General features: G+C 38.8%; 1 protein-coding gene across 5 annotated transcripts in view; it reads left to right on the forward strand.

Annotated features, from left to right (window-relative positions):
* The window catches only part of LOC135219151 (WD repeat-containing protein 37-like), a 280,381-nt gene that overhangs the window by 118,548 nt on the left and 148,998 nt on the right, over window positions 1-12,835 (forward strand). For 3 of the 5 annotated variants that reach the window (XR_010315383.1, XM_064255663.1, XM_064255664.1), the window contains one exon: window positions 10,261-10,380. The exons of the other annotated variants lie outside the window; for them this stretch is intronic. Coding sequence is in view for 2 of the 3 variants with exons in the window: in XM_064255663.1 (XP_064111733.1) it covers window positions 10,261-10,380 (120 nt within the window). In the remaining variant the exon portion in view is untranslated. The remainder of the gene's footprint in view (window positions 1-10,260; window positions 10,381-12,835) is intronic. 5 annotated transcript variants of the gene reach the window in all.

The raw sequence follows: 12,835 nt of genomic DNA on the forward strand, positions 1-12,835 counted from the left end.
GAAAGGATCCTCGGCTCTCTCCAGTTTGCATCAGTAAACGAAAACATCTTGATGAAAGCCAAATTAAAAGACCTAACCAGGATCTGGCGCTCACGAGCAAATGTCAGGTCCAGGGCACAAGCTATCCTCAGTGCCTCTGATTCTAAAGAATCGGCTTCGACCGTGGGCGGGCAAAAGTCAAGAATCTATCAGTGTCAGTACCCCTTCAGTTCCCTCCACCAGGGATCACCATCCCACACAGACGCGTCCTTAAGCGGCTGGGAGGGTACTCCCAAGTCAAAAAGGTTCAAGGGATTTGGTCACCTCAGTTCCGTCAGTTTCACATAAACGTACTTGGGGGGGGTGGAGGCAATGGCAGTATTCTTGACTCTGAAAAGATTACTCCCACCAAAGTACCTCTCCCACATAAAGCTAGTCCTGGACAGCGCAGTGGTAGTACATTGCATAAACGAGGAGGCTCCAAGTCACGTCATCTAAATCTACCGTCATGATAGCCATCTTCTCCCTGGCAGACAAATTCAGTTGGCATCTTTCCTCCACCCACATAGCTGGAGTCAGAAACGTCATAGCAGACGCCCCTATCCCGATCAGTACCCCTAGAGTCGGAATGGTCACTAGACGACAGTTCGTTCCAATGGATCCTTCAAAGAGTCCCATTGGCTTCAGGTGGACCTATTCGCATCCCAAGCGAACCACAAAACTACCGTGTTATGTAGCCCCCAACCTGGACCCTCTGGCTTACGCCACTGGACGCCCTATGCTCTAGACTGGAACAAAACTGGGGGAAGATTTACGTCTTCCCTCCAGTGAATCTCCTTATGAAAGTATTGACAAACTCAGGACATTTCAAGGGTCAAGTGGCTCTAGTAGCCCCAGACTGGCCGAAGAGCATTTGGTACCCCCTGATTCTGGAACTGGGCCTTCGTCCCTTCGGATCCATCCCCCAGTCCCAAGCTCTCCCAGTCAGTACAAACGAAGACTGTGTTCGCTTCCTCAGGGATTCTCAAAACCCTAACTTTATGGATTTCATGAAGTTTGCGGCTAAAAGAGATGCGAATATTGACCCTCAGAATATTCTCTTCTTGGAATCCGATAAAAGGGATTCAACTTTGAGGCAGTATGATGCTGCTGTCAAAAAGTTAGCAACTTCCTGAGAGAGTCAGATATCAGAATCATGACAGTTAATTCAGCTATATCCTTCTTCAGATCCTTATTTGAAAAAGGTTTAGCAGCTAGCACGATTACGACAAACAAGTCAGCCTTGAAAAAGATATTTCAATTTGGATTTAACATAGACTTGACGGATACCTACATTCTCGTCTATTCCTAAGGCATGTGCTAGACTTAGGCCTTCTGTGAGGCCTACGTCAGTTTCATGGTTTCTTAAACGATGTTCTAAAACTGGCTTCCGAAAACCAGATAATGCACACAATGCTCGTTTATGATGCTCCTAAGGAAAACCCTATTTTTTATTAAGCTTGGCTTCAGGAGCAAGAAATTTCAGAACTGTCGGCTTTGTCCAGAGATCCGGATCATATTCAATTCCTTCCCACCAGGGGAAGTACTACTTTCTCCGGAACGTAGCTTTTTGGCAAAAAATGAAGATACCTTTGATGAGGTGGGAACCTTGGAAAGTTTTACCTCTTCCACAAGATGTATCCCTTTGTCCAGGTTTTCAGCCTTACAAGACCTTTCTATCCAGGACCTCCCTCATCCTCATCGGGGCCCCTCTTTAAGAGGGAAAAAGGTGGAACTTTATCCATTAAAGGCATCAGGCAACAAATCCTGTACTTTATCAAACAAGCCAATCCTGACTCTTTCCCCAAAAAGCACATGATGTCAGGGCAGTAGCCACCTCAAATTAATTATTTCCAACACAGAACTTTGATGAGTTTCAAAAAAATATACCGGATGGAAATCGCCGACAGTGTTCAAACAAAGCCATTACCTTAAGTCCTTGGAAGCTCTGAAATTTTCAGCAGTAGCACGGGAAACATAGTTTCCCCTGACTCTAGTTAATTTGTAGTAGAAGATTCAGTCCTCCTTTCTACCTGCCTCACCCAACGGTTCGTCTATTCCTACAGTGTTCTTTTACATTCACCTTGTGCTTAGCTGCTTTTTAATAAGGTGGTAGTGAGTGCCCCTTATTTTTTTTTGTGCTAGGGACACTCACAGATGATTATGCATATTGATCTCATGGATGTTACCCCCTTATTTTTATGCTAGGGGATACATCTCATTTATAATGGTTACGGGTTTTGTATATTAAGTCATATACATTCCTTATATATATATTATCATTGTTGATTAATTTGATTGTTTGAATTGCTATTATATTTTGATACATGCCTTTACACAGATACCATTCTGTTACATGTAAGCCAATTTACCTCTGTACATATGTAAATTACCTTATGTTTTAAGAAACATGTTTTTCAGAATTAAGGGTAATTTAAGCATATTGTTACTTGTATCACTGTGTATTTGTATCTTTTTTTAGCAATTATATTCTTTTTTTTTTTAATTTTTCTTTATTTTATTTGGGACCTATGATTATTTTAATTTATTACTTTTGTTTTACAATCTTGTGCTAATTTTTCTTTTCTGGTACGATTTCGCGCAGCGACACGAGCTGAGCCCAGAAAAGGGATTTTGACGTAAGGAAAAATCTATTTCTGGGCGATTGGCTCGTGTCGCCAGCGAAATCCCACCCTACCCATCCCTTCGCCAAGATTGTCTGCTAACTTCAGGATGGCCACCAGGGGCGCAGCAGTCGACAGCATGGGATGGAGTAGTAGTAGTACGAGCTGCTCACCCTGTGGGTCGGCTCCCCTCTTGGAGGGATTTGGTAGTGGGAGATTTCTATTGGCATTTGGCTCGTGGTTGTGGTCTCACTCGCCTAGTGTTCATACCGACACCCTCCTGGAGGGTGAGCGAGTCAGTTATACTGACCTTTTTCTTTATTTTATTTATTCTCTGGTATGTGTTAGTACATTTACCCTAGAAAATAATAGATTAAAGGATATTTCGCTGGCGACACGAGCCAATCGCCCAGAAATAGATTTTTCCTTACGTCAAAAATCTTTTATATGCTCTCCTGCTTAGGCAAAGCGCAGCCTTATTAGGGAAGTAAGCATACTCGGGGAGGGAATGGATGAGCTTGCTGGGGACCATTTTCTTCCTGAAGAAGTTTGTTTCCCCGAATAGACTGCAATTCAGACCACAGTTTTTTCCTACCAGGAAACTGAAATATTATTCAAGATCTAGGAATGATTCTGAACATCTCTCAGTGCGTCATGATAGAAAGAAAGTGCCGGACATCTGGATAGTGTTTCAGATGTCCTGGATCTTAATCTGAAAGAAGTAAATGCAATTCGGTCGTCCCTCCAGTCCTCGAAACGAGTTTTTGAAACCAGTGGTCCACATCAACTCTGATATTCCACAGCTCTCTCATATCTTAAGAAGTATCTTCTCTCGGTCCCTGCTCGAGTTTACGAGAAAGAGCCTATTATAACAACAGGCGTAGAATGTAACGATCCTCTAGAGGTTCGTTACAGGATTGCAAAAGTCCGTACGAATCGTCTCGATCGACAGCAGCAACTTTTGACTTCCGAGTGGAATCTTTCTTTAGAAGTAAGTTGAGAGTTGTGGAGACTTTAGGGACGCCCTTTCATTCTTCTCTTCGATATGTTGAGGACGAAGAGGCTTCTTCTTCTCTGCTCCCTTTTTCTCGATCCGGGATCGGTACCATTAAACGCCATCCTATGATATTAAACGGGGATGGATGTTTAGTCTCTTTTCCCCTTTTTCAATCGCTTAGGAAATGTAATAAGAGGATTTATGACGTCACAGGGAGCGACAATGACGCTGATCGCCCCATGTTGGCCTTCAGGATCCTGGATTCACAGAGGTCACATATCCTTCCTAGTTCACTTTCCAAGGACCTTTTCCGAGAGAGTCGGTCTACTCTAACTTGAAAGGTACCTATAACCTCTCCGCTCTGAGTCTGACAACGTTCAGACTATCGAGATGTTGACAGGAATAAGATTACCGTCTTCCATTTCCGTCTGAAGAATGGGATAAGCTGGCAGTCACAACGATTAAAGAATACGCAAATATGTTGTTGACGGCTTTTGGGCTCAGAGATTTGCGTCTGTCAAACAACAAAGCCCTTCACGATCTTTGAGTTCTGTGGAATCTCGAAACTCGCTCACCATCTACTTTTTGTCTCACCTGTTTTCTCGGAGTCAGACACTCGTGCGAGATCCGGCGACATATAGTAGCCCTGAGTTTCTTGTTGACGAAGTCGGTTGCGTTTATACACCCCCGATGATCGTGTAACATGAGACCAGGTTGGACTGTCAGGCATTCTTCCTTCGGGACTGAATCGCCTTTTTGCTCCTTGCTCCTTTCTCCTGGCACCAGAAGCTCGAGTCAGGAGTTGATTCGCTGACGACATTGGGTTGCGTTGATACACCCCCCAAGGTTTGCTTAGATTGAATCGCCCAGGCAGTCCAGACACTCATCCTTCAGCGAAGAATAGTGCCTTATGGTCTTCAGTACAGCCTTGCTGTCCTTGATTCGTCTGACTGGTCAACTGGTCGGTCACCTGACTTTAGTACAGACGGACTGACTGTGCATGTCCAGATCGAAGCTTTCAATATGGAACTTAGACGTAGTCTGAAGTTCTTGGTGTCAAAGCATTCGAACCTCTCCTACCTGTTAACTTCTTGCATGTGATCAGGAAGGCCTTCTTCTAACCACCCTAGATACGACAAAGAGGGTTAGTTAGATTTTAAGCCATCGTTACAAGTTTTGGCTTTAGAGAACACAAGGCGGTGTGCTCTCTAAGCCTTTCGTTGTGGCCTAAGAATGGAAACCCGTTTTGTCCTTGGGCCAGGAGCTTGGAAGCAAGGATGGCACAAGTTAGTGGGCAGGAGCCAGAGAGAGTCCTGTGCCCTGTCAGGTCTCTCAAGTTTTATCTACATAAAACTCAAGAAAGTCGAAGTCATTCGGGCAATCTGCAGTGTTCCGGAAAAGACCAGACTTGCCCATATCGAAGAACACCCTGGCTTTAGTGTTAAGGAGTTCTTTCAAAAATGCTCCTTCATTGTGTTTGCACAAAGATTTGAAATCTTTTTATCTGAATGCTCACGAGGTGAGGGCGCGGCCTCGGAAGCATTTCAACAGAGCATGGCACTCAGCAACATCCTGAGTACCATGTTTTAGCGAAGCAACTCTGTGTATACTTCACACTCCCTGCGAGATGTGAAGATGGCATATGAGATCTGCTGCTCGCTAGGGCCATACGTGTCTGCAGACACAATCTTGGGGGCAAGAAGTACCACTCATCTTATCCTGTAGAAAATGGTTAGGAAGAGCTCTTAATTTAGTTGTTGAGTCGCCGACAATGGTGACTTCTTAACTCTTAAGCCTTAGTTAACACACCTTAACTTTGGCTAGGTTGGTCAGGTGGTGATATATATATTTATATATATATATTTATTTTACTTCTTAGCCCTCATGGTATGGTCAATATGGTCTAGTCACATTGTGGTCACGCCCCCGTTGACAGATCATCTGGAGTGCACCAGCTTTATAGGTCTCTACCTCGCTGGCAACTCTAGTAAAGCAGAAGCAGACTTGGGTGACAGTAATCACGAAGTCGGCTATGCTAACAGGTGGAACCAAGATGTAAATCATCTGCATGCATTTGTTTCCCAAAATCCTTCTATTCTGTCCCTTCCCACCTCCAACGGTGGGATTCAGCTATATATATATCTGACAGGTAAGTTTCATGAACAAAATGATATTGTAATGATACAATAAAGTTTGTTCATACTTACCTGGCAGATATATATAATCAAGTACCCACCCACCTCCCCTCAGGGGTCAGTGGAAATAAAAATTATGAATAGAAAATGGGAATGGTTCCTGATACCCGCCTCCCAGCGGCGGGAATGGGTACTAACCACCTGGCGACCACTGCGTGTGGTCGGAAGTTTTTTTTAAATTCTGTCGGACTTCAGAAAATACAGCTATATATATATCTGCCAGGTAAGTATGAACAAACTTCATTGTATCATAACAATATCATCCTTATGACCCCTCATCATTAGTACAGGTATTTGATACCTGCTTTGTTTTCTTGTATCTTACCAAGACCACCAAGATACAAGGCCTGTTCGATGTTTTGTGACGTAAGCAAGGATGGACTGAGCTGCTAGCACTGACTACGCTGCCAGACAAAGGAAATGTAAACAAAACCTCACCAAAATCGACCATTTTTTGGTTTGCCAGTTATTAATTTCCTTATTTTTCTTGCCTACACTAATTAGTGTAGACCAAATAATACTCACTCGAAACACAAGTTAGGAGATTAATATAAAATGCTGAACAAAAACAATTGATTTAGTTACAATACAGTGTATTGTGTATACCAAAGAACAAACATGTTTATAGTTATTAAAAAAAATATTTATACATTAATTGTCAAATTACAAGACGGCAGTGCATTGGTTTACATCACAAAAAAAAGCATGGTTCATTCTACGATATGTGAATGAAATAATTCTCTTACATAGTCATTATTTGGTAGGTAAATTTTCTAACTTTCTCTTTTTAGTAAAGATTTTGTTGGTTGGCTACAATATAGTTAATTTTCTTTGGAGCAACAATTATTCAATAAAACGCTAGTAGAAACCCATATTAATTTTTCTATATTTTTCTGTACTTTAACCTTCATTACTAATTGAGTAGCATATTTATTATTTAACCCTTTACCTTTGAACGTTTACATTCACGATTGCCCACATGTAAAATTTGACATTCTGCATCCTGAATAAAAAGGCACAGTGATTTTTCCCAAGAGTTAGTAAAGCTTGAATGAGATACTCATTGAATATTTGTAAACTAAATGAACATTTTTTTTCTCAGAGGTGTAGGAAGATAACGCTTTTAATGACAGTTTATATGAATGTTCAAAGAGTAAACATCTATATCATTAAGTTTTTCAAAGGGCTGAATGGTGCATAATGAATTTCGTTTTTCAAATTATTTACATAAAAAAAAGAGAACTGAGGGAACTTCATATTTTATTTATAACTTTCTGGCCAAGCCAATTATTCCTGATACATTTTAGCAAATTTACTGAAACATACACAATAAAAGGGGTTTGTTACTCTGAAATGGGTGGGGATACACTATATATAGACGGTTGTGGAGTGCTAGCATAATATGACATTGCTTTCCCAATGATAGCATTATGATGTTACAATGCAAAACATGGTGAAAACTATTTTTTCTAAGCCCACAATTATTTTTTTCAGTGCGCAGTGCAGAACATCAGCTTTTATGCGTTTAGTGTTAATTTGTACAACTTATTTGTACAACTTATTTGAATATAGGGGAAGAAACTAAATTTTTTAAAAATCATTCAATTTGAATACGATATTTGTTACTATTTTGGCTTCATTTCAATGAGTGATTTTTGTTTCAAAAATCATTTAAAAAATCATATAAAAATATGAGAAAGAATGTAACATAAAATGTTTAAAACAACATCTCAGTTTACCTGCTCAGCATAAAATCAAATGCACTTGTTGCAACTTCACTACTGTCAAAGGCTGAACTGGCAATAGTTCTGCCTTTATAATGAAATTGTGGTTTTAAGTGAATTTCAGCCACCATCGGTATCATTATTTTGTCATTCGGTAGTAATGATTTGCATTTACTCTTAATGTACATCAGAAAATAACAGCAATGCTATTTCAGATTTAGAAATACATTCAGGAGTATCAGTTCTCTGGAGTTAATGAATATCTGCATAATGATATTCATAGGAATCTTGATATCACCAGTGACGTACTTCAGCGACATGAAAAATGCATGTACTGTGCAGTTAGGTAGGTAGGGCATTGTGGCTTACAGTATGATATTTCATTAATCTGTACTCAAGTTTTACCTGTGGAAGAAGAAACACGGTCTTTTAATATTTTACGGGTATAAATGATCACTTAAAAAACCTAGCAATGCAATGAGGATAGGTTAGGTTAGGTTATTGAAATTTCTAATGTAGGCTCCTGTTTTGAATCTGTAACCCTTAGAATACTATGGCAGTCTAAATTTATGCACCTTAACCCCTCTAGGCCCAAAAGGTTTGTCCCTTACCTTTTACTACTGTCAATGGTAACTTGCCTATTTTCCCATCACTATACTGTACTCAAGTTGCGATGAGCCTATAACTTCTATGTGTGTGCTAATGTAACTCTGAGTACCTTGTCTGAAGGTTCTATCACACAGTTAGGTATCATGTTTGCAATCTTCTTACCTGACCCAGGCCCTTGCTCCAAAAATTGCAATAATGTTCTTTACCACATAAAAATAGGCTACAGCATGCTTTGCTAAATTTCTTCTGGGGTTTCTCTGCACTTGCTGTACATAGGTTTAACTTTGTTATATTTACTTCTTAGATATGTTTGCCCTTTGTTTTTGCTTGTTGGTAACTCTTTTAATATGCGGCTTGCCTTACCTGACTACTGCTACCATTATTAGTCTTCCCTATTAAGACATTTAAATTGTTTTTCCAAAGCTTTATAAGCCCAGAACTGGGAGTTGTTTGACATAGGCTACTCTGGGAGTTGTTGGACACAGGCTAAACTGGGTGTTGTTTGGTATAGGCTACACTGGGAGTTCTTTGACTTACGCTAGCCTATAGTTGACTCTGCTAAGCATGGGCTTACATGAATTCCTACTAAAATTCAATGTAGGCTAAACCAGTCTTTCTTTATATTGCACCTGACCTTGTTGCTCACAACTCGTACCTAAAATGCAAATGACTGTATTTATTGTGCAGTCGAAAGTCATCCAGAGACAAAAGTCAAATAGGTAGGCTAGTATGTACCTGTTGTAGTGAACTTATTGCTGAATTTATCTGCTTACCACAGTAAGTTCGTCCAGTAAACAACACAAGACGTATCCATGGCTCGCTACCTCATTGTGCCATGTAAGTTTTATGTTCCAGTTCATAAATAAAACAATGGAACCACAAAAACACCTTGTGTCCAAGTGATGTAAAGGAAGGAAGATCGAGTCGAGTGAGTCACCAGTCACTCGCCAGCCTCGGAGAGTCGGACCACCACGGTTGACGTCATCACGTCACGACGTCACTTCGAACAGGCCTTCTATCTCGGTGGTCTTGATCTTACTGCCATTCTACCTAAACTAATATTTCTACATGGCACTGCCTATGTTTTTTGTGCCAGCTCCTGTATCCCTTACTTCTTGAAGGTGACAAATGTTGTTACATTCCTGCTTTTTGCCATCATTGTTCCCACATTCATAGTGTTCATTTTTAATGAGCTTGCCTCATATTTAATTTTACAGAAACAGCCAGTCCCTGGCTTACGACGTTCTGAGGTTACGGTGCTTTTCAATTATATACATCAGAAATGATTTCCAGGTTTACAGCGCATGTTCCAGGGTTACGCCGCTTATGACGCCAATCTTACAGAAGAAATACGATTCCAAAAATGCAAAATAACCAATATTTGAAGGTTTTTGTGAAAAATGCAATAAAAATGCCGTTTACATATTTTTTAATATACTCCCAAAACATTAAAAGTAAGGTTTTCTTAGGATTTTTGATGATTTTTCGGCTTACGGCGATTTTCAGTCTACGGTGCATCTCAAGAACGAAACCCCTGTCGTAAGCTGGGGACTGCCTGTATTCTTCTCACATCTTGCCTATTTGAAAGCTGCCAGGTACTTGGGTCCATTTTTTGGAGAACTGCCTAATTTTTTAGTTGTTCTCTTTTTACAAATTCCATACGCCTTTCCTTATAAAACCAATTTTTGTAAGCTGGGATTGGTGTGTCTGATTAATTTGTAGTTTTATGCCTCACAATCTAGGAATTTTGTTGAGGAAAGGAAAAGAAAATTGTAGTAATTAATTGTTTGACATACAGGGAAAGATAAAGTGTGGGTAAAGAATATGCGAGACTTTGAGGTATGTGGGCAAAGGGAAGGCCGTACTCAGAGTTAGGGTCCCAACATCAGACTGTCTGACCAGACTGGAAAGGATTCTGTTTCTTTCAGTGGTAGTAACTAGATGGGTGGTTGGTACTTTGGTCAACCTATCTAACAGCTTGCAAATTTATTGGCAGACTTATAATGCTTTTCTTTATCAGAGGTACTTTTAAGGGTATTTGGTCGTAAGTTTCATACTTTTTGTTTAGCTTAAATTTATCATTATCATTCCAGTGCAAGAGAAAGTAGAGAACCTGACGGAAAGACTCGAAAGAGAGTCCATGATTGGGGAGCGTACAATAGGTAATGATGAGAATGATGCTGCATCTACGAAGGGGGTGTTGAAGAACAAGTGTGAGTACAATTACTACTAAGTTTCTACTCCCTGAAGACATTGTAAAATTTATGTTAATGACAGCATATTCATTTAAAAGGTTTCCCATTAGAGAGTGAGTAAATCGTTAAGAAGTTGGACAGTTCTGCACTTCAAGAACTAAATAGTACATGTACTCACTGTACACTGAGTGATCACGTTGGCTCCAATGCCTGGACTTCTTCCTTAAATTCTTTATAATATCCTAATATAAAAGTGATAATACTTTTTTTAGGCAGTTTGACGTTGATAGAATTTTTGTAGCATATTGTAATACGTAAAGAAAGATGACCTGACTAACTATGGTAACAGCAGAGGTAATTGGACTCATGTTAGTTGTAGTAAAAGTAAACTGGCTGGTTTTCAAAATGAAGGAATTGCAGAAATTTACTATTTGTGTTAAGGCTTTTTATGCAGCAGTGTATATAATTTAAAAATTCTTTTCTGATAGCCTTTGTCAATGACAAAAGGACTTTTGACAGACCAGTATTTTCTAAGGTCTTTATGTAAAACTGATTGAAATTATCCGCAAATGAAGTGTAAACATAGTTAGTGTAGATGAGTTCTTGACGAATAATGAAATAGTGGTTGGAGGTGGAGGATAAGATTTAGATTGGAGTAACTATAGAAACTTGACAGATTTAGAATATGCATATGATGCTGTTTTGATTAGTAACACATCAAGGTTTACAAAGCTTGCTCCATAAAATGTTTCTTATAATATTTAGAGATATGGAACTCAAGGTAGATTTAAATAAAACAGATGTTTTGAGGATAGATTGAACATAGGGTGAAGTAAAATTAGATGAAGAAAGGATTAACCCTTTGTGGATGGGTAACATACATATATGTTTACATATAGTTTTACAGTATATATATATACATATGTATGTTCAAAATTTGGTACCACTGAATTTGAATGAATTTTGCTGGAAAAATGTTCGAATTGCCATTTATGACCATTGGCATCTTTTCAGATGGTTTTACAAGAGTCAGAGTGAGGTGAGAGAGATTCAGTCTTGCTTGAGGTGGTAAAGGGGAATGGTGTCCCAACTTTTCATTCAAGGGTGCATTGTAAATAATTTACAATGAATATGTATGATGTATTCAGAATTTGTTCCTGATTTTAGTTCTAATCTGTTATAAGATTGTCTGCTGATTTTAGTTCTTATCTGTTATAATATTGTCTGAGCAGTAATTATAATTTGACAAAATAAAAAAAACATATATGTAAATATATATATATATATAATATATATATATATATATATATATATATATATATATATATATTAGAAAAACACTTGTAACTTGGTAAAATTAGCATATTTTTACAACTGTCTTAAGGAAAAGACGCCCACACTGGTTGGGAAATATGTAGTATTCACATTCAACTTCCTGTGGAAGGTACAGAAATTTTTTCAAATTTTTTTTTTATACCAGAGCATATGCATATCTTCCACTTTCCATTGATGAGTTTTTTTTTCTAATTGGCTATCCTTAAATGTAGCCCTGAGTGTATGCATTAGCATAAATTAGTGCTGACTGTGAGGGTTAAGCCTTAAGAGCTGGAATAAAAGAACAATATGCAGCACCCCAGATTGGGTAGACTTTGAGGTCAGCCAATTTAAGAAAAAGCACATCAATGGAAAGAGGAAGATATGCAAATACACATGGTGTAAGAAAAAAAAATTTAAAAAAATTCTCCCTACTTGCCACATGACTAGTATTTACAACATATTATACAGGTTTTTTAATAATTTATTTTATTTTATTTTGTAAAATTATAATTACAGCCACACAATATAACAGGTAAGAACTAAAATCAGTAAGAAATTCTGAGTATATTTGTTGTAAAGTATTTACTAAATCTACTGAGAATGAAGATGCAGTAACCTTTTTGGATTATACTAAATGTTTTTTCTAATATTTCTTTGTAAACTTACAATTACAACTGACATACTATCATAAAAGATAAGAACTAAAACCAGCAGTAACCCCTGGGTATATTTATGAACAAATGTATAAAAAGACATCGTAGAGAGAGGCACAACATACCTTCAAGTCAAGAACACACCTGACTCTTGAGATGCCCACAAACACTGAGCCAAACCAGTCTAAAAGTTGCCATTAGTAAATTTATAGGCCACTGAAGTAATGGAACCTCTTTCCCGTCCAATTCCTACAAATCGATGGCGCGTAATATTGATACTCACCATGAGTTAATCTGCCCACCACTCAAAACCAGTTATTACTCAAATGATGGTATCCGTCCATTAAGGGTCTATAAGGTTTAAGCTTTCAGATATTTAGGAACAGTATCCATTACAGTTGGTTTTCATACAATCAACTTACCTGTCAGATATATACATAGCTAAGACTCCGTCGTCCCCGACAGAAATTCAAATTTCGCGCTACTCGCTACAGGTAGGTCAG

The sequence above is a fragment of the Macrobrachium nipponense genome, chromosome 1 (assembly GCF_015104395.2).
Source record: "Macrobrachium nipponense isolate FS-2020 chromosome 1, ASM1510439v2, whole genome shotgun sequence".
In the NCBI taxonomy this organism is placed as follows: Eukaryota; Metazoa; Arthropoda; class Malacostraca; order Decapoda; family Palaemonidae; genus Macrobrachium; species Macrobrachium nipponense.